This window comes from Hyaloscypha bicolor, assembly GCF_002865645.1.
Source record: "Hyaloscypha bicolor E unplaced genomic scaffold K444scaffold_92, whole genome shotgun sequence".
Lineage (NCBI taxonomy): Eukaryota > Fungi > Ascomycota > Leotiomycetes > Helotiales > Hyaloscyphaceae > Hyaloscypha > Hyaloscypha bicolor.
Genome location: NW_020194594.1, coordinates 629,636 through 650,142, shown reverse-complemented (window position 1 = coordinate 650,142; position 20,507 = coordinate 629,636). Strand labels below are relative to the sequence as shown.

General features: G+C 51.9%; 7 protein-coding genes across 7 annotated transcripts; 4 read left to right on the top strand and 3 right to left on the bottom strand.

Moving 5' to 3' along the window:
* Positions 1–1,008: 1,008 nt before the first annotated feature.
* K444DRAFT_531996 (uncharacterized protein) lies at positions 1,009–5,517 on the bottom strand (the record flags this gene model as incomplete). The annotated part of the gene is made up of 2 exons (XM_024875042.1): positions 1,009–1,820; positions 1,875–5,517. 2 exons carry the CDS (start codon positions 5,515–5,517, stop codon positions 1,009–1,011), a joined length of 4,455 nt encoding a protein of 1,484 aa, XP_024735387.1.
* A 1,574-nt stretch (positions 5,518–7,091) lies between these two features.
* Positions 7,092–8,264, top strand: K444DRAFT_433179 (uncharacterized protein). The gene has a single exon (XM_024872789.1). The coding sequence runs from the start codon at positions 7,207–7,209 to the stop codon at positions 7,846–7,848; it is 642 nt and encodes a 213-aa protein (XP_024735386.1). The 5' UTR covers positions 7,092–7,206; the 3' UTR covers positions 7,849–8,264.
* Positions 7,863–8,668, top strand: K444DRAFT_664534 (uncharacterized protein; the record flags this gene model as incomplete). The annotated part of the gene is made up of 2 exons (XM_024886973.1): positions 7,863–8,320; positions 8,380–8,668. The coding sequence occupies 2 exons, from the start codon at positions 7,863–7,865 to the stop codon at positions 8,666–8,668; spliced, it is 747 nt and encodes a 248-aa protein (XP_024735385.1).
* A 1,592-nt stretch (positions 8,669–10,260) lies between these two features.
* Positions 10,261–11,215, bottom strand: K444DRAFT_532028 (uncharacterized protein; the record flags this gene model as incomplete). Its single annotated transcript, XM_024875047.1, has 2 exons — positions 10,261–10,946; positions 11,059–11,215. Coding segments are annotated over 2 exons (843 nt in total), but the record flags the coding sequence as incomplete, so codon positions are not given.
* An 890-nt stretch (positions 11,216–12,105) lies between these two features.
* K444DRAFT_532185 (cytochrome P450 monooxygenase) lies at positions 12,106–13,798 on the top strand (the record flags this gene model as incomplete). The annotated part of the gene is made up of 3 exons (XM_024875062.1): positions 12,106–12,171; positions 12,226–12,834; positions 12,896–13,798. 3 exons carry the CDS (start codon positions 12,106–12,108, stop codon positions 13,796–13,798), a joined length of 1,578 nt encoding a protein of 525 aa, XP_024735383.1.
* A 2,239-nt stretch (positions 13,799–16,037) lies between these two features.
* On the top strand, positions 16,038–17,285 carry K444DRAFT_591783 (uncharacterized protein; the record flags this gene model as incomplete). Its single annotated transcript, XM_024878208.1, has 4 exons — positions 16,038–16,251; positions 16,312–16,756; positions 16,821–16,928; positions 16,982–17,285. 4 exons carry the CDS (start codon positions 16,038–16,040, stop codon positions 17,283–17,285), a joined length of 1,071 nt encoding a protein of 356 aa, XP_024735382.1.
* Positions 17,286–17,318: 33 nt separating this feature from the next.
* On the bottom strand, positions 17,319–19,317 carry K444DRAFT_614239 (cytochrome P450). The gene is made up of 3 exons (XM_024880505.1): positions 18,901–19,317; positions 18,168–18,848; positions 17,319–18,118 (listed from the first exon to the last, which is right to left on the bottom strand). The coding sequence occupies exons 1-3, from the start codon at positions 19,077–19,079 to the stop codon at positions 17,509–17,511; spliced, it is 1,470 nt and encodes a 489-aa protein (XP_024735381.1). The 5' UTR covers positions 19,080–19,317; the 3' UTR covers positions 17,319–17,508.
* Between the last annotated feature and the right edge of the window lie 1,190 nt (positions 19,318–20,507).

Below are 20,507 nucleotides of genomic sequence, written 5' to 3'. Positions count from 1 at the left end.
AACTGCCGTTCAGCCCCCACCTCGTTTTCTATCCAATCCCAGGTCGTCCAGGGTTTATTCAGGCCCTTCCTGTACGCTAAAATTGCAGTGCGTTCGCCTTGTCTCCCTCTGCATAATTGTAGTGCTAGCGTGTTCGGAAACGCACCAATACTAGCCCCTGCCCGATCCAAGCCCTCCCTCTATGCTAAAACTGCAGTGCAAGCCGTGGCTCATCCAATAGCAGGCTATAGTCAAGTTAAGAACCAGGCAGCGAAAGAAGGTTCAAAGAACCTCTTTTCTCGTATGAAACTGTAAAGTTAATTTCGACGAAGACATGTTAATTCGCAGAGAGGATAGTACTCGGGAAGTGAAGTAACGATGAGTGTATGTGTGAGGGAGTTAAAACCCCGAGGAAGGTAGAAGACGGCGAGTGAAGAACAAGTCTATACATTTGCATTACTTAATAAATAAATAAAAAGAGAGGGGTATCTATCGTTTCGTCCCACCCAAACGACGCAATCAAAAAGGTCAAGAACAAAAATCCAACCCCAAAGCTCGCAATGCTGCCAAGTTCAAGCCCAAAAGAGAATCCCCTCCAAAAATTGTCCATGCAGAGCGAGCGTAAGATCGTGACCTCGTAATCGTTTCCCCTCCCCTCCTCTCCCCTCATGCCCCATGAAAAGTTCCGTCAAATACAAAACCATTAAACAGTATCCCACCCAAGTATTTCCAACGTGACGCAATGAAGATACGGACCAGCCAGGCTCGCGCCGTGAATTGTAAGCCCTCTCTTGCTGATGATAATGACGCCGCGTACTGTTGGCTCCGCTAGATATATGTATGCCAGCGGCCAGCCAGTGACAATGTTCGAAAGGAGAAGAAGATTGTCGAGATGAAGAAAGAAAGGTTGACCTCCAGGCTTGCGCCTCCGTCTTCGCTCACGTGCTCCTGTTGAATGATGCCGCGTCCTGTTGGCTCCGCATGAAATGAATAAGAGTGCCGCGTCCCGTGGGCTCCGCATCGCCCTCCTTATACACTGTTCGTCCGTCTCCTCCCTTGGACGGGCTTTTGGGCGTACGCCACCACGAGTTTGAAGCTCGAGTTCCACCCCTCGCACTCCTGCAACAGCGCCTGGTCTTCAAATATACTCTCCTTCCCACCCCCCACCCCCTCATAACACCGCGTGTACCAAAACCTCCCCACTTTCGCAACCATCTTCGTGATATTGTCATCTACCTCCTTCGCATCGATCTTGTCACTCGCATTGCTCGAACTCCTCAGCAGATCCGTGAGACTGAGTTCCTGAGACTCCTTACCCCGATGCGCAGCCTTCGCAGCTCGTTCCGCGGGGCTAGGAATCGCTGACGCAACAGGCACGCCCACATTACAGCTCTTCACGCTCGTGAACCCCCTCTTCCCCACCGTCTTCAAAATAACATCCGATGCAGATCCGATCACGAGTCCCGGGTCCGTCTGCTGCAGGCGGAGTTTGAGACCGCGGACTGCGCGCCGACCGCGGTTGCCCATGTTCAGCATATCGACGTCCAGGATCGCCATCTCGAGGAATCCGCCTGGTTTGAGGACCCGCTTGCTTTCACTCACGATATTGCCGTAATGCGAAAGCGACATTGCTGGTGGGAAGCGGAAAACCACGAGTGAGAAGGTGGAGCTTGGGAAGGGGAATTTTTGCGAGGGTGATGGGTAGTGTACTTGGCGATGATTTGGTGGAGTTTGGATTGAGGGGTGCGAAGGTTGAGAGGAAGGGGAGATGGGGCGGGTTGATGAGAGGTTGTAGAATGTGCTGTTGGGGTAGGTTTCGGAGGCGTAGAAGGACCAGTCGTCTGTTTACGTTAGCTTCCATTTCTCTTCAGAAAGTTTGGAGCAGAGGGGCTTACCATTTCCAAGGCCGTCGATAACAAGAATCGAGTGCGTCTTGGAGGAAGAAGGGGAGGAAGCGATGATCTCCTCCTTTGCAGGACTGAACAGCACGTGTCCGAATGTCAACCACTTACTAACCGTCATACTCCCCACCCTCAGATTAACCTGGCTGATCGGCGACTCCTCTCTTCTTTCCATTTCCTGTTCTGGGATAGAGAGCATCGCGTTTGCAGATAGCGAGCGCGAGTGGCTGGACTTGTTTGAACCATCGGAATCGCGGTGAGGCTTGGGAGAGTTGCTGCTGGATGTACGCTGATGAGGTTTGCGAGCTGATGAGCCCGGGGTTGAGGTATTGCGATCTCCATACCCGGAGAAGAATTCCGTGAAGCTCATCGGTGTAGTAGGAGACGGGACCGTAGTAAGCAGATCTTTCATCCTAGCATTCATGTCCGCGCTATAGGTACTGGAAGTGGACATCGCCGAACGTCTTTCGACGGCCTGCTCCTTGATGGAGGGGAACTTTGTCACAGTAGGCGATTCCTTGGGAGGCTGGATCTTGCTCTTCCGTATCCTGCGAGACTCGTAGCTCTCGTATTGGAATGGTACACCGTGCGAGGATGTTGCGGAGGTGGGAACTTTGATCGTGTCATCGTTGTCATTGTTGGGGGTTTCAATCAGGTCATCATATTCATTCCACACTTCATCTTCCACAAGCGCAGCGTCCGGCTCGGGTATCACAGCTGTAGTGCCTGCGAAACTCAATCCGCCAGAAGAGCTTGTTGTAGCTTCAGAGTTTTTGCGTGGTGAGAAGGCAAGGAAGTCCTTGTGACTGGCAGCCGTGCTGTCGGTCTTGGAGTCCGCGGAGCTTTGTCGGTCGTCTTTGCGCACGACAAGGAGGGGTTCGGGAGTTGATGGTTTCTCGGGGCTGGGGCCAACGGCGACGGAGTCTCTATCGATTGTTGTGAGCTGGACTTGGACAGGTTGTATGGTGCTGAGGCGTGCGAAGGGTCGGGAGAAAGATTTTGGTGATGTTGTTTCTGGTCGAGCGGAGATAACCTTGGGTATCCTTCCAACTTGTGGCAGTCGACTGGGGCGAGTTGGTGCTGTCTCTTTGACGAGATGGAGGTCTGTCTTTGGTGGTTCTGGAGTCGTTGGTTCCGGTGTGGTGAAGATGACTGGAGGCTTCTCCTCCGGCACTGACTCTACCTCTGGCATTTCCTTCGCCTCCTCCCGTGTCTCACCAAACTGCAGCAAGTCCAGCTCCTCGTTCGACAGGGAAATGACATCGGCGTCACGGAGGATATCCTCCAAGTCCGGAATGCCCAGCGGATCCTGCTGCTCATCCGAAGAGTCCAGCATAGCATAATGCGGTATGGGCTTGGCAGCGAGTTTGCCCACCGTGACTTGCATTGGAGCTGGTGTCTCCGTCTTGGGTTGCGACCGGTGGAAGAAGTTCCACTTCCTCGGCGACTTGGGACGTTTCTCCAGCTTCTTGGGCTTGGTGATGACTCCTTTGCGACCTCTGCCAACCTCAACTTGCATGTCAACCTGCGACTCATCAGACATGATACTCGCGTCCAAGCTAGTCATCGATCCCGGGCCGGTGATCTTGGAGATGTTCAGCGGGCGCGGGAGATGCAGCGCACTTGCAGAATTGTTCAATCGCTGCATCGACCGCCGGAAAGCTAAAGAGTTCTTCCCGATTCCATCATCGCTGCTATCAGAAGGTCGACGACCTTTTGGTAGAGCGATGGCAGATTGCCGTTTGGCAGCATCCCGGGGAAGCGCGGACGGCCAGAGAGTGGTACGGGCCGCCTCGTGGCTGAGGCTGGACTTATTGGACGATGGGTGTGAGGTCCCGGCCAATGAGATGCTCGTGTTACTCTCCGAGCGGCTTAACTCCGAAGACGCATTTCGGTTCTCGATGATGTCTCCTCCGCCGGCGATGATGACGGGGCTCATTCGCTCGAGCAGGAAGGGATCATGTATCGCGACGCTTTCTTGAGATGAGCTGGCGCCGCTCATGCTGCGGTCTCGACCTCGACCCAGACCGCCAGCACTGCTACTTCGACCCCGGACAGCATATCTGCCATATCCTTCATGTCCAGTCCCAGCTGCCGGTCCTTTTCTCACCGTCTTTTCAACTGTCGGAACCCCAGGAGCGGTCTTTGTCCTTCGTCCGAATAGTCCGAAACGCGGTCTGCTGTTCGCAACACTCGGACTCGGGGTTCGAGTACCAGTAGAAGAGGCAGACTTGCTCGGAGGCCTCAAGTCTGGAATGAGACCCAGACCAGAAGGCGCAGGTGTCCCTTCTCTTGGTGAGGCTATGGCAGGGCTTGGTGAGCCGTTTGAAGGACGACGAGATGCTGGTGATGGAAGTTGAGTTTGCAATGGAGAACTAACAGTGACCCCAGGCAGCGCACTGCGTCTTCGATCTGAGAAGCTGATGCCGGCAAGATTGCTCTGGATGATTGGAGTCATGGTGTGCTGCAACTGTGATTGCAGATCAGGGGCTCCTTCTCTGCTGGGTCGCACCGGAGGGTTGCTCTTTTGACGGGTATGCGAAGGCACCGGTCTTGGCTTTGCCGGCGATGACAGTTCAGGAGAAGTCATGACCAGCTGTGCTGGTGCTTGTGATGGCTTGGAAGGCGACTCCTGCTCCTCAGGGCGATTCTTCTTGAACTTCTGTGACGATTTCCGCGGTGGCGGACTAGGTGGCAACGGCGAAAGCCTCTTCTTTTTCTTCTTCTCTTTCGTATTTCCATCCCCCTTCTCCCCCTTCACAGTCGAGTTCGATGATGACGAAGTGAGTGACTCTCGCAAGGGCGTGAGACTATGTGGCTCGGCAGCCGGGGCCTCGGTCTCATTAGAATTACTTCCAGACCGTCCTCTCATAGTGACCGGAGGCCTGTTCACGGCTGGACTGCCTTGTCGAACTCGTGAAGGGGTCTTCAGGGGAGCTATGATCCCAGGAGACATGGATGACATGGATGTTGGTGTCGTATCCCTGCTGTAAGCGCCGGGACCGGGAGACTCAGAGAAGCGTGTTGATGGACTGCCACTGTAGCCACTTCCACTGTAACCACTATACCTGTGATGACTGCTGCTACCGGAATAGACAGGAGTCCCAGATAATAGTGGAGTAGGTGGGGGTAGATCTTGAGTTGACAGTTTGTGCGGTACCTCGGCGGCAGGTCTGCAGTTCTGATCTGGTATTGATCGATACCTATCCAGCTCCGGAATGATCCTCGGAGCCTCATTCGTAGGTGGCGCCCTCGCTCTGGTCCTGGTGAATATCTCATTGTATGCTTCAGCCGCTCGGAGTGAAGCATCAATGCTCGGCCTCTTCTCCACATGCGACGGGGTCCATTTCGTTGGTGATGAAGAGATGGATCTATCCATGGGAGCCCGAGGACTCTCTGAATTCTGCGCTATAGAAGAAGGCTTCCTTCTCAGCACATTCCGGGACGACTTCGCCCTCAACTCCGGGGGATCCGCCCTGACCGCCTTGCTCGCCGCCCTTCCAAATCCAAACCTCGAACCTGTTCCGGGCTTTTGTACTTCCGGTCTAGCACTTGGTGACGGATCGCGCAAGTTTGGCCTGGGAAATCCCGTCTGCAACTGCCTGTTCGCCGGCGTATAAACCCTTCTCCCCTCCATCTGCCCCGAGATATGTGCAATGTCTGCCTCCCTGTGTTCCTGCTTCGCCTGACCTGGTGTCATATATTGCCCAAGTCTCCTACCCCGACTTGTCTCTGCTGGCCGCGTTGGTGGGTCGAACCCAGATTTGTATGAAGCCATTATTATATCCTAGCTCCTCATTACCACAACGGTGTGTGCTTGGTTCTGTGTTCCTAATGCTATAATATACGACGACGATGTATGTTCGACATTCCCTGGAATTATGTGGCCTTTGTACTAAATGGAAGAAGAGTTCTGAGCTTTGTTAGTCAGAGGAAGCTAAAGTAGGTTGACATGGATGGAGCACTTACATCCAAGAGCTCGCTTGCAATTGCTATCCACAAGTTTTCCGGTCCGCGAGGACTGATATCTAAAAAAGAAAAGGTGCTCCGGGGAAGGTAGCTAGGTTACATCCAGCGGCCGAAGACGAGACGAGAGGGGGCTGAGTGTGGCAATATGGTATGGTGCTCGCACGTGCCGAAAGCCTCCGATATGTGGGTGGGTTGGAATAACAAATGCACCTCCAGGGCAATGAAACGGTGCGACTGAGAAAAGAAAATAAAACGCAATAGCAAGAGCAGCTATTGTTCCAGCAGAAGCAACAAGAGGTAAAGGATGTAAAGGGGGGGCCTGGCGCGTTTAAGGGTCGCAACGATCGAGCACTAGTAACCGTGTGCGTGCCGAACGAAGACGAGGCTTTGGTTTGCTGGTGGGCGAGGCGCCGCCGTGTTTTAGTAACGCAAGCCTCGTTCTGAGTAAACTTGGGCGTTGCTGAGGGCGGGAGGAAGAGTGTCTGGGGAGGGCTGATGGCATCAGATATGGAGTCAGTGGTGGAGAGAGCAAGAAGTACCGCAACCAGCAGGCCGGTGGATGCAGGTGCAGATGGGAGTGAGTGATATCGAGGCTGGCATATGGACCTGTGGCGTACGGCCGCCGGATCCTGGCAGTAACGTGCAGATGCCCAGGGAGCAGGCTTGTTTGAGATCAGTGCCACTGGAATCGCCGGGAGATGGGAATAGAAACCGTTGCAATAGGGAGGGCCCTCGAGGCGGTCGCCTGGGGGAGGACAGGGACATGGAAGAGCGAACGGAGGGGAAATCAGATGGGGGCAAAAGCAACGCAAAGACTTCTGTTGCAGACTCGGAGAGACGCGTGCAAGCTCTGCGCCGCCCTGCAGGTCCTCAACGCTTCCGCACGCAGGACGAATACCGCATGCTGTTGAGGCCGATAGGGGGACCGCAGGCCCCGCGGTGGGAGCGGTGAAAGGGGATTCGCTGTGCGGGGTGGTCGACGAGGCAGAATCGCTTGCGGACTTTTTGTGTGGTGGTTGAGCCTGCAGCATCGGGCAGCAAATCGCCGCCAACCCCTGCTGGCAAGGTCTGCGGGTTGCTGCTAGGCGCCGAGTCGCCATTCGTCGGCTAAGTGGGGGGGAGGGGGGGGAATGGGCGGAGGCTGGTCGCCCAGCGGGGCCTGCATCGGCTTGAGCGACACTGCCAACTTCCAAGCGAAGCGATGGCGCTTGTCGCTTTGCCTCTGTGCCTCTGTGCCTCTGTGCCTCTATTTTGGTCTCTGTCTAAGAGACCAGACCGTGGCCCCCTCTGGGCGGTGGGCGGCCTGCTGCGGCACTGCGCTTCTGACGATCATGTGCCTGTCATTGGACCTGCTACTATGTCATTGAAGCCACTGCTTCGCTCATGCCCGTCAGCTTTCAGCGATACCTGGGTACCTCTGCTTCAGTTGTGGTCCTCCTTCACGTCAAGACAACCTGCTGACTCCCCACACCCGCTGGCCATTTGCTTGCCGGCGATCCCTTCGCGGCCACCTGCGGGCCGCTCACTTGTCAGGGTCCTCGCCCTTGGCCATGGTCTCTGTGGTCTCCCGCTGGGACCCCCCCAAAGCGCTGACCCTTCCGCGGCGGGCAGAGCCGTAAACCAGCCAAGCAACAGCGTCAACCGCCCACGGGAGGGCGAGGGGGTTGATTCCTCATGCTCCGACCTTCCTCTCATGCTGGTGCTGATGCTGCTGCTGCACTCAAAATGTCATTCCAAAATAGCCGGCATCGACACTAGACTTCTCAGCCCGCTCATTGGACGAGAGCGGAAATTTCTCATCCAATGGATCTGGCGATTTTCCAGCCGGCGGCTCGCCAATTTCAGGAGGCAGCCCCTGACCCGCCCCCAAACTCACATTCGGCACCTCATGTCTCTCCCTACCAGTTCACAAGGAGAAACCAGCCAATGGGCCTCTGAAGCTGCTATCAAAATCCCCCTAGATCCGCAAAAGCAGCCCGAAACGGAAAGTCAAATTTGAGTTGAAGGGCGAAGATGGACATCTACAGGGATCGTCACAGCCGGGAGGAGTTGCCTGGGAAGCACGCTCTCATTCGATGCCGCCGCACACCGGACATCGTCAGATTCGACAAGTCCTCAAGTCGATCCTCTCCTCTCCTCCGATCGAGCATGAAGGAGACCTGTTTTGTCTTGGTTGCAGAAGAGGAGCCTGATGTCAGCCTCGAGCCACCTGACTCCGATCAATTGGCGAAGATGCACCCGGATTCCAGGAAACTCTCAGATCACGTTCCCAGCAAAGCTGAAGCGCGCATTAGCGAGGGGCAACTACTGTGCGCTGGCGGAGCGGCGTCTCCTGCGTCTGTGAATCCTCGGGAGTCGGGACTGATCATCGCGATTGTGGCGGAGTCTGTGCATTTACGAAGGCGCCACACTGGCTCTGCCTGGAATCAATGCGACGATGTTCTGACGTGGCAGGCGAACTTTCCTTCTCGGTGAGGTTTTTGGCCATGATGCTGATGATCACGACGTGCCTGTCCTGTCTTCCATCCAGATATCAGAATCGACGCGAGTCTGGCTCGAACACTCGGCGGAGGGAGGGACAGGGTGCAGCTGTGACGGACAGGGTTCTCCGGATTGTCATTGGTGCATGCACGTGTGTGGCTTTTCTGCTTCTCGGAGCCGGTAAAAATAACGTGATGGCGAAGGGTGTGCGCCCCCTGTCCCACAACCCCCTCTCCCACACAATCCACACTGGTGGATCGTCTGGATCCAGGATCAAACACCCTGTTGGAGACGTCTGTGTGGTCCTCGACGGGCAAGCCCAAGCTTTGTTCGGATGATATGCCTTCAGGATGCAAGCACGCTTGCCTGTGGCTTGCTCACAAACAACCATTTTCGGCCTCCAACATCTCTCTCTGTCTCATGTCAGCACTCTATCTCTCAACCTATTAAGCTCTCGAATCTCCTCCTCTCGCTCCCTATTTGCAGGACCGTATCTTCCTTTCTGACCCACGCAGCGACCGTGGACGGATGTAGACTTCTTCCTTCTTGGCACCCAGACCCAAAGGCGATCTCCAGGGGTTACACAAAAATATCCACACCCCACCTTCACCAGATTGGCCAACTCTGACAACCACTCAGATCGCAAAACTCCATCTCTGCATCCTCATTGCTCAACCCCCGAACCATCAAACCTCCCCTTCCAAGATCCACAAATCCACACCAAGAACATTCTCTGATTCTCCTTACAGACCTCCGGCTTGCTTTTTCCTGCCACTCCTCACCCAGAACCACTCCTTTTCCCTACCCGTCGTGCACCGGGCAAGCTCTTCCGCGCAAGCCTCGACCATGGATGTCTCGCGCGACTGCTCTTCCCCTAGCCAAACGGCAGACGAAGGCGACGATACTGGACGTTGAACTCTCCAAACGGCACAGATATCCAAACACCAAACCACTGCGCACCGCATCCCTGAATCAGGAAACCGCGGATAGGTGAGAGATATGCCTTCCAAACCGCCACCATGCAATCCCCACAGGAGCTGTTTCAGAATCCTCGATAGCCATTGCAGGAACACATCACACTGCACTTGCAGGACGATTTCTTGCTGGCCCTCGTGCAGTATCGTGTTGTGCATGGCATGGCAGCATGTGAGTAATCACGTTCCATCTCTGCAAGCAACAGCATTGAGCGTTGCGGGGTAGCACGGGACGACGTGATACTGTATCAAACTGGAATTTCCCCGAGACATGAAGCCACAGCACACCTTCTGGTTTCATCAAGGTAGCACACTCGTGCCGTGCACAGAAAATTCTTCACGCTATCAATGTGAGCAATCATGAGGGTTGTGGGGTAAGCCAGGACCAGAGGATTCACACATTGGATAGGAAGGTGCCGTCCGTATCCAACAGAACATTATTCCATCAAGCCACAGGTGTCCAAAGGCCTCTCTTGTTTCACATCACTGGGGCGCGGGAGCGCGGGAGCTCGGCACACTTGTGCACAGAACCCTTTCAGCGCGAAGAACGCGATATCACGTTGGCACGTTGTGGAGTACGTCTCGACTTTTGAAGTTTTGAGTTTCGCTCGGCACCACTTTGGAACAAATTCTCCAAGATCGCCCCAAGACGCTCACGCTACTACGCGCTGTCATTTTTCAAATAAAACTCAAAATTGTCTCTTGTTTTTCTAGTGTACAACGGTACGGAGCCGGGAAGGTGCCCCGCTGATCTGATCGATATCTCTGATCTCCTTCCGTACCTGCCAGTATCTCCGTTTTTAAAAGTTCCCAGCGCAGCGCACGCAGTATCAATCGTAAGAAATCCCCTGCCTCGCGTTGATATCTCTCTCTGTGCAATCAATTCCATGTCCCCATTTTTGAAAATGCCAGTCCGTTTATCAATCCGCCCGTAACCCATTTCTCGTGAGGTCACATTATGCGGCCAAAGGTTTCCCAAACTTCTTAGCCCTCGCCTCCATCTTCGCCCTCTCGACCGGATCATCAGCAATCTTCCGACTTGGCCCCTTTCCCTCCCCTCCTCCACCACCCTCCTTCTTCCCCTCTCCCTTACCGCCCTCACCCTTTCCCCTCGGTTTCGGGCCCGTCCTCCGATCAGGCGTCTGTCTCTTAGCCGCCCTCCCCTCTGCCCCCTCTCTACCTTCCCGTCCCCTCTTCGCCTTCCGCTCAGGCAACGCGCTATCCAGCCCCTTGACAACACCCTCCTTATCCGCCAACCCAAACTTCTTCGCGCGCTCAGCTAGTTTCTTCGCCTCCTCATTCGCGGGAATCCCAAATCTCTTCGCTCTTGCAGCTCGCTTCTCGGCTTCCGTTAAGGCATCGGATTCCTTCAACCCAATGCTGAAATCGGGCTTGGGTTCTTCGGGTGCCGCTTCGGTGGCAGCTTCGCCTTCGGCGGTTGTAGTTGTAGCGGGCTCTGCAGATGTGGGGGCGGGTTGAGTGGCTTTCAGGTCGCTGGTTGTAGAGGGCTCGGTATCGACGATTTGGTTCGGGACCGCGGTGGGGTTTGGCACGGCGCCTTGGCCGCCTGCTGCGACGGCCGCTGCTGCGGGTTCGGTGGTGGCCTTGTCGTCTTCGTCCCAGTCGATCTCATCTTCGCCTGCTGCTGCTGTGGAACATAGAGGTGAGCAAACAATCGCCTTGGAATGAGGCCGAGGATTGGAGATGTGGTGGCAGGCTGCAGGAACTGGAAGTTTAAGGGAAAGGGGAAATACCAGCGCCGCCACCAGACTTTTTGCTATCATCCTCCTGCAGTCTCGCAATGAGGTCTGCCTTATTCCCCGAGATAACGAGGCCACGCTCTTGTAGGAGCTTCTTCAGATCGGGCACCTTTTCCTTTGAATAATCCGCCATCTTGGCTGTTCGGCGCTGATGCGCACGTGTTGCTTGTGTGGAAAGAGGGTTGCGACGAGGCTGTGGTTGTGGTTGGAGGAAGATGAGGTTGTTGATGTTGCGCGTTGCTGTTGATGCTTTATGATGGAATTGACAGGGATGCGCTAAGCGAGGAAGCACAAAACTTCGTCTTTGACGTCCATTGTTCTTCACATTGTCGTCTACTCAAAATATCATGGAGAATTGTATCCAGAAATCGACTTCGACAATTGAATATCTGTAGAGGATATATTAATTTTCGTCATCGTGCTGGCTCAATTGAAGTTCAAGTGGATTTCTTTCCAGGGCGGCCGACAAACGCGTCATCAGCGAGCGGCTCACAGTCTCACTGCATTCTTTCCATTGGAATGCAGCTCGAAGCATTTCAGCCAGCTTCATACAGCTCTTAATCGTGTGGCTCTGGTGCCTTTTCCTCGCGTTATATATCCTCTTTTCCCTAAGTTTGTCAAACCCTTCCCCTCGTCATTCTCTCAATACCGCATCCATTTCGCACCATCTCCCTCCCCCTCCCCAGTCAACCCCTCCTCATCCACCAATTCAACGCCCATCACTAATCGCTGGCTTACCCACCATCTCCACCTTCTAAAACCAGTATTGTTTCTGTAGCGCACAGCGCAACACGAATCTGACTGAGGTTTAAGGTTATGCCGCGCATAGCCGAGTAACCTCAAATGCCTAATTACGGTAGCACACTACTCAAGCTCTTGAAGTAGATAGCCTACCAAACTGTTAGCGGTCAGCTTCCGTTACGAGAACCATTTAAGACCCTCGATTCAGAAATCATTTCATACAACTTATCCTCACGTTTCTTTTCCTGAGGGGCTGGAAAGGCAGGCACACTCCTCGGAAACCACCGGATACAACTGGCCATGCTCCTCCAACCACTCCTCGACCACGTCTCCCTCCAGGCGCTCCCAATCCTCGTGATAGGAGTCGTCGTCAGTGTAACCGTTCCCCTCCCTCTCCAAAACCCCACTAACATCCACCAGATCCTAGCAGCAATCACAATCTACAACGCCCTCCTCTCTCCCCTGCGGTCCTTCCCCGGTCCCACCCTCTGCGCACTCTCCCCCTTCCCACAACTCTACCACGGCCTTGCTGGAGACCGACACGTCTGGCTGCACACCCTGCACCAAAAATACGGCGCCCACGTACGCATCGCGCCAAACTTCATCAGCGTAAACACTGTCACCGGGCTCCACGACATCTACGGCCACGGCAAGAAGATCCGCAAATCGGACTTTTACAGCGCGTTTCCGGCGATCAAGGGAGTCTGGAATACGCACAATGCTATTGATAAGGGGGTTCATGGACGGAAGAGGAGGGTGTTGAGTCAGGCGTTCAGTGACAATGCTCTGAAGGGGATGGAGGAAGTTATGCTTTTGCACGTTAGGCAGCTTTGTTCAATTCTGGGAGGGAAGGGTGAGGATGGGAAGGGGGGGAAAGGAGGGAGCTGGAATATGGCGAATTGGTTCAGTTATTTGAGTTATGATGTTATGGGCGAGCTCTGCTTTGGGAAGAGTTATGATATGCTCGTCGACGGGGCCCGCCGAGGCGTAATCGGGCTTGTCGATCGAGCTGCGTTTCGGCATTATGTTGTAAGTTCCTTGCTCCCCAACCCACAAACGGGAGATAAAATCATTGACTAAACTCCGGTAGTGCGGTCTCTGGCTCCCCCTCGACACCTGGCATCTCGACCAGCTCTTCATCCGCCGCCTCACCCGCGACAGATGGTCCTTCATAATGAACTCCCGCATCGAAGCCACGGCCCGCGCCAAAGCCCGCTCTGACCTCGGCCACGAAGCAAAGAAGGATTTCTTCCACTACCTGCTCAACGCCAAGGACCCGGAGTCCGGCTCGGGCCTCTCAACCCCCGAATTATGGGGTGAAGCGAATGTGTTGATGATCGCTGGCTCAGACACCACTTCTACGGAATTGACAGCTACTATCTTTTACCTGGTACGGAATCGGGCGGCGCTGGAGAAAGTGACCAGAGAAGTGAGAGAGCATTTTAGCGATGTGGAGGAGATTGTGAGTGGGGCGAAACTGAACGAGTTGAGCTATCTGAAATGCTGTATCGACGAAGCGATGCGTCTTGCGCCTGCGGTGCCAGGCGCGCTACCGAGAACCGTGACACAAGGAGGCGCAGAAGTCGACGGTGTGTTCTTGCCCGAGGGGACAGAAGTCGGAACACCGTGCTACTCGATCCAGAGACATCCCTCCTATTTCCCTTCCCCCAATACATTTATCCCTGAACGGTGGATTGAGGATTCCGCCATTCCTCTCCCTTCCGAACCGGTGGAATGGAGAGTCACGAAGGAGGAGGTGGAGTTCGCAAGAAAGGCATTTTGTCCCTTCTCCATTGGCCCGAGGGGTTGTATCGGGAAGGGCATGGCGCTTATGGAGATGAGGTTGACGCTGGCGAGGTTGTTGTTCTTGTTTGAGTTTGAGCATGTCGGGGATGGGGTTGGTGAGGATGGGGCCGGGGATTTGAAGACGGTGGATCATTTCACGAGTCAGAAGACGGGGCCGAATGTGCGTGTTCGAAGGAGGGGGACCTGAGATAGTGATGAAGTGAAGGGTTGGTGGTGAGGGGTGGTGGGGTTGTGAATAGTTGCACAGTACAAAATCAATTGAAATAGAAGAGTATGACAGAATGGAGAGATATTCATGATTTATCTAGCTTTCTGATTGCCAATCATATAGTTGTAGGATATATCGCAGACCTCTTTCGGTTCTGACGATAATGACACCACACGGCGCGACAGGCGCGGTCCATCCGACGAATCCTGCGCTGGTCTGTTGGCCATCGAAAATCTTGCAAATATGATGGAGAATCGTGAAATCCGCCTCTGGAGTAGAGGAGATCTAAAGAGATGTGCCAAGCCCAGCGCGGAGGAAGTGAGGAATCATTTGGGTGTAGGTTGAGGTCCGATACTTAGCAAATGCTCCTATACAAATCACTGTATCTTCAGGCTACCAGCTTGAGGTAGTTCTAAGAATTCTGAGTGTTCGTTACTCACTTTAGCCACCCTTTAGCTACTTTTATAGGCCTCCTTAAGGGGTTACGCCTTATCTACGATTGAATCATTATATAAGTACCGCGCTTCTTTAGTAATTAAGCTATAATAAATTAATTAATAAATTAAGTACTTTCGTTTTTTAATGAGACCAAATATTAGGTCGTGATACTCTATAATTAGAGGAAGTAATTACTAAAGAAAAAGTGTGTTTTAAGATTAAGATTACCAGAGATTACTCTAAACCCTCCGTAATTGTAATAATTATCAAGTATCTAAATCTCGCCAAACATTTCTAACTTACCCGAATACTAGCTTTGAATGTCGAGTATTAAAAGCTAGTAATAAAATATTTACTGGCAATCAAAAGACGTGCGTTCGTTCCAAACCGGCCCTCAAGTCACTTGTAGCAATTGCAGCTCAGACTCCTGTTAGTAAATCAACAGGATTTAGTCCTTATTGTGACGGATACGTAATTAAAACTATACTAGCATGACATTGTAATAGGCTCGAAGAGGTACAGGTATTCTAGAGGGCAAATCTTCTTCTAGTTTTGTCTTTGAAGCCGTGGAGATTACAAGCAGTGGTCAAAGACGTCAAAAAGGAGCACTCTTCCCGTATTGTCCAACTAAGTCATTGGTGAGAATACCAATAGCTTACGTCTAAGACAAACATGCACTTTCTGAACTATTCTCTCTCTGATACTGTAGCTATGTTACTTCGCTAAGTTGCTGGAGATAAGGAATCAACTTTGAACCTATGACTTTATGAAACCGAAACCATTACGGAGCAAAGCTAGTGCATTAGGATATCAACATCTAGTTGTACTTCAACATCAAAGTTGTAATCTCCTGGAAAATTGGTGCTCGAATAATATGGGAAGCCTCGTTTTGAGATTTGAAAAGGGAGCCAGTACGGCCAGAGTCGTGCCTGATTCAATCCAGCCTAATCTCTAGGTCAATTTTAGGTAAAGGTTTTGCCCCTTTCTCTCTTTCCCCACAGCTTCCCCCTCATGTGCAACAAGTCACCTTACCAGCTTGTCTACGCAGGACGTCAATCAACAGATGAGCATCCTCACTCGCCGACACTTTCGAGACCCTCCCTGACCCCCTATCGAGGGCTTCTATCTTTCTACTTGCAGATCTGGGAGTTTTTGGTGGTCTGGGTAACGCCATTGATGGTTTGGGAATGGTGATGCTGCAGCTTGCACATGTCTGCCACGTTGTGGCGGAGGTCATTTGAGACTCCAGAGTGTGGAACTGCACCCTATGCAAAAAGAAACGACTCCTTATTGGATTATCAATCGGGTGTACTTCCTATTACAGTAAAGCCCCAACGTGAAGTGTTTCATAAAGAATATTGTTAATGCTGCCCTGGCAGCGATCCCGTCCCGCTACCAGGCCAGAAAGTTGGGGAATTCGTAAATACGGGCTCTCCCGGAAGCCCTAAAATCCCGCGACTTTTTGTGGCCCAATGACCTGGGTTGAAGGCAAGCCCCTGGCATGATTCCCGAACTTCCCCGCATCACCAGTGACCTCCTGTCCCGTGTCCTGGCTTCCACGAGAGCGGATGCTGCGGTACCAGTGCCCTATGAAACTGGGGTTGACTAGCTTCTATCAACTTTAGTAACTTTACACAACGTACTTGTAGCCCCGGTCCTGTCCATCCTTCGTTTATGGGTCTTCTGGCATTCCTCAATCGTGAAGGGCTGAACTCAAGCGATTTTTACAGTTACAGTTGCCAAGAAATTGGTTCAGCATCAACGTACATACTTGCCTGCCATGGTATCAAAATGTCCAGCCGGGGTTAACTGCACCCACAACCGCGGTCCATCCATCGCCCCAATTATTTTGCCGATTTTTGTGCTTGCCGTCCTAGCCGTCGCTGCTCGAACATATAGCAGACGTCTAATTAGGCAAAGCAGGACCTCTTCAGACTTCACTATCATTGCTGGACTTATATTCTCAGCATCAGTAACTGCGATGGTTCTGTACAGTGGGCATTGAATTCTGACTCTCTTGATCGTAATACTATGAAGCTAACTATTTGATGCAGGTCCCCGACTCGGATTGGGTCGTCACATAACAGAAGTTCCCCCCGAACAGATAGAACGTCTTCTGATATCCCTCTACGTGGGCTGTATTCTCTACGCCATCGCGATAGTAGTCATCAAAATCTCCATCTTGCTGCTATACCGCTCGCTTTTCCCGACTCCGGGAATCGACTTGGCAACAAAGATTATTGGAGCGGTAAGCGTTGCTTGGGGACTAGAGACGGCTCTGGTTGGGATTCTATCTTGCAGGCCTATGAGAGCTTTTTGGGATATCACAGTCACGGAAAAGAAATGTATTAACACGACTGCCTTCTTTATCGCCAACTCAGCAGCACACGTTATAATCGATGTCGCCATTTTGACTCTGCCGATCAGGAAGGTTTGGCCGTTGAAGATGTCTGTTCAGAAAAAGATTGTTGTGTCCTTCATGTTCTTGCTTGGCGGATTGTAAGCCTGCATTTTGATATTTGAGCAGTCTATTTTGAAAAGCTCCGCATTGACAACCTCACAGTATTTGCATCATCGGCATCATCAGGCTGTTCTTCCTAGCCACGCTGAAAATGACGGATGTAACGTACAGCTTAGTTGACACGTATGTATGGAGCTCCGTCGAAACTAGGTGAGTCTACCTCGGCACCATTTCTAAAACCCAAAAACTCACGCTGCCTATAGTGTCGGCGTTATCTGTGCATGCCTTCCAACTCTCCGACCATTATTTACGAAGCTCTTCCCTAAGGGCGGGTTCGAGACCCGAGTCGCGACTGCACCTCAGCTTTATAGCACAGACAGGCACCAGCCGCATAACCAACTCGACATTGAAAACTTCGAGCGCATTCCTGAATATCAACTTGGAAACCTTTCGCCAGGCTCAGATAGTAACAAGGCAATTGTTGTTACTCGCGTGGTGAAGCAGGAGGATCGTGTTGGAAAATTGAGCCTGGATTCAACCAAGGAGTTGTGGAGGTACAGCCACTAATATATCATCACGAATTTATTATCTAATTGCTATGGATTGGACTGTTGCCAAGGTTGTAACTACGAACTGCTGGTTGTGTACTCAATAGTGTATGGGTTGTTTGGTATACTATCGCAATCCATGATATTATTTTTTACCACCCATAATCGACCGTGCGTCTATTTTGACGTCGAATTTCAACTCTTGACTCGGTATCTCTTCAGAAAGCGCCGCCAGAAACATTTCAATCTCTCAATCTCAGCTCAAACAGAGCCCTCGGACACTTGACTGCATAGTGGAAGTCCGCGTTGTCCGGAATCACGAATCTGTCCTTGTCCAGGATTGTGATCTCATATCGCCAGCAGATCTCTGCCAGAAAGCCCATAACCTGCTTCTCCGCAAACACACGTCCAGGACAATAGCTATTCCCGCCACCAAATGGCTTGAGTGTCTTGGTATGGTTCTCGCCATCTCCACCGAGCTCCTTAGGCAAAAACCGGCGAGGCTTGAAGACATGGGGTTCTGGATGCAATGAAGGATTCATGTGCACCAAGCACGGGGGACATGTGACGATACCGCCTTTCTTAAGCTTGAAGGTGCGATCGCCACTTACTAGCTCCGTGGGTTCGAGAACCTCTCGAATGGTGTTCGATACAGAACCCATGCGGATTGCTTCCCAGAACGCTGAGCGTAGGAGCGGTAGGCCGAGAGGGAAGAGCGAGACATATTCTGCTGGTGAGAGAGATCCGTATCCAGCATCTTGTAACTCCTGGCGTATGTCTTCAACGAGACTGGGGGAGTATAGGAAACGGAGAAGGGCCAGGTAGGCGGTAGGAATCGAATTCGCGTTGGAACTATAGATTATCAATGAGCTGAGCGGTGAGGCATGATTGCTGTTCTCACCCGAAGAGCATACTGAAAAGTTCTCTTGCAATAACAGTCTCTTCCATGCCTTGATCCTTTAGAACATTCATACGAGCGGCTATGAACGGAGAAGTCAAGCTTTCATCCTTCTCCACCATCTTGATCCAATGTTCAATATTCCGCACTGCCCGCTCACGAGCGGTGAACGGCCGTGGAAAGAGGAGGCCAGGGGCTGGGGCGCCAGATAGCAGGGGCCAAAAACCCTCTCCGGCAAACACAGTTAGATCTGTAAGCATTTTAGGATTGAGATCGAGCAGAGACTGGCCAAAATACGCTTGGACGGAGGCGATTCCTTGGGTGTCGACGACAAACACAAAACCATCCTTGGTCACCGATTTCGTTGCGCTGTCCTTGATATCCTTGTCTAGAACATTGAACACCTCGTCCAAAAGAGTGAAATATCTTGAAGCTTCAACAACATTGTTCTTGGCTGTGAGGAGGTACTTTGTATTGAGCTCGTGGATGACTGGCTTGATGGATACAAATTTAATGGCTTCCTTCTCAGACATTCCGAAAAGATTACTCATGATCATTTTTATGAAGTTCTTGATGTCGAGGGTTTTCGTCTTGTGGATAGTCACAATATCGGCAAGGTTGTTGAATACATAGTGCTTGCGACCTGCGACCAGTATAGAGAAAGGCTGGCCGTTTCTCGAGGCGCTGTGCATCATTTTAGGAGCCATAGCACATAGGGACTGATGAGAAAGCCTACCTCGATTCGTCCATGAACTTTCGATGATAAGTTGTGAACCCCAGCGCGTTTCCTAGGACTGGGATGGTATATGGGACCGGAGCCGGCTCGTCAGCCGTATACGATGGCGTCTTCCACCAAATAAGCAGGAGCAATGGAGTGACGATCACCACAACAACAGTGGCGATAGTTTGCAACATCTTCAATCGATTGTCACCGACGGCGGTGACAAGCTAGATGTCGAGTGGTGATGGGATAGATGTCGAGTGCCGATGGGATAGATGAGCATAATAATAAACACCAAAGATGAGGAAGCTGACTCGATGACCACTGGTTGAGTTAGTATCAAACCTTGCAAGGTTGTTGATTGGTTCAACGACGTCAACGGCGCAAGAGGATTTCGGCCGACGTGTCGGTTTAAGGACCAATTATGTCAGCCTCATCTCATCTGCGGAAAGCCAGAAGGATCCGATGACCAAGCGAGAAACCTAAAGCAAAACGCAAAACGTAAAGTGTAACGGCGGGATCAATGCAATGGTCGAAGGCTCAAAGTTCAAAGAATCTCATGTATTGGAAAATACTAAGCTGTAGAACAAAGTAGGGAGGATGCCTCGACCTTTAGTATTGTTCCGCCCAAGCAATTCGGGCTTAGCTTCGTTTTGTGCCTGTTTCCGATATCCTGTCGTTGGCAGATCATGCCCTTACGCCAGCCGTCACACAAAGCGTGCTTGCATGTTTCACCCTACCAAAATTCGCCTACATCCATATACCACACCCCCACCCCCTCTCCCTCTCCCCAAGCCTCTACTACTATTTAAAACATTCAATCTCTCTCTTGAATTCTTATATATATAAGTATAGGGGGTAGAAAAGAGGGGGTATTAGGTGTTGAGCGGATTCATGCCTCAGGTTCCTGTCTCACACCCTTGTCTAACCCCCCTTAACTACCGGCCCCCTAATTTCTCTATAAAAGGGGCTTGCTGCAATCACAATGGACCATTCTTCCTACTTATTATCCCTGACTCTAAAATGCTCGTGTGACATTAGGTTGGGGAAGAGAGAGAGAGGGAATAAGGAGGGCGAGTAAGTAAAAGTAAAAAGTAAACTTCGAGACTCGTAAGTCGCGAGGAAAAGGAAGCCTCATAATAATAGGCTTCTTATACTAAAAATGAAATACTGAACTTTTCGTACGACATGGTACGGATTTTTAATGTAGTCTCCATCTCTCTCCTAATATTTCCCCTCTCCTACCCCTATGATTATATGTATATAGATAGGAAGTAAGGAGAGAGGGTAAGTATTTTAAGTAGTGGTAGCAGCACAGGGAGAGAGGGGGAGGTGGGGTGAAGCATGCAAGTGCGAAGCTGAGTACATGTAATCCTTGAGGTTATGGCTTTCCGTGCGCCGTACGAAGGCGAGCGGCATTGAAATTCGTCCAACCTCCCAAGCAAGGGCTGCGAGGACGGGCGTAATTTTGCCGAAGTTAGATCTGCTTCTTTTCTATTATGCAAAGGATTGCTAAAGAGTTTTAGGCGTTCCGTTGAGATTTGCTGTGATTTTCCAATTGTAGCGATTTTCGTGTTTCTTGGCTGCTGGCAGCTGGACGGTTTTCAACGCCGCCCACCTTC

What these genes read in the sequence shown, in the direction of transcription:
- K444DRAFT_433179 (XM_024872789.1), top strand. Translation starts at nt 7,207, where the DNA reads ATGTCATTGAAGCCACTGCTTCGCTCATGCCCGTCAGCTTTCAGCGAT.
- K444DRAFT_614239 (XM_024880505.1), bottom strand. Translation starts at nt 19,079, where the DNA reads ATGTTGCAAACTATCGCCACTGTTGTTGTGGTGATCGTCACTCCATTG. An exon ending in AAGTTCATGGACGAATCGAG is followed by an intron (nt 18,849 to 18,900) that starts GTAGGCTTTCTC and finishes AATGATGCACAG; the next exon opens with CGCCTCGAGAAACGGCCAGC. An exon ending in CTTTTCAGTATGCTCTTCGG is followed by an intron (nt 18,119 to 18,167) that starts GTGAGAACAGCA and finishes GATAATCTATAG; the next exon opens with TTCCAACGCGAATTCGATTC.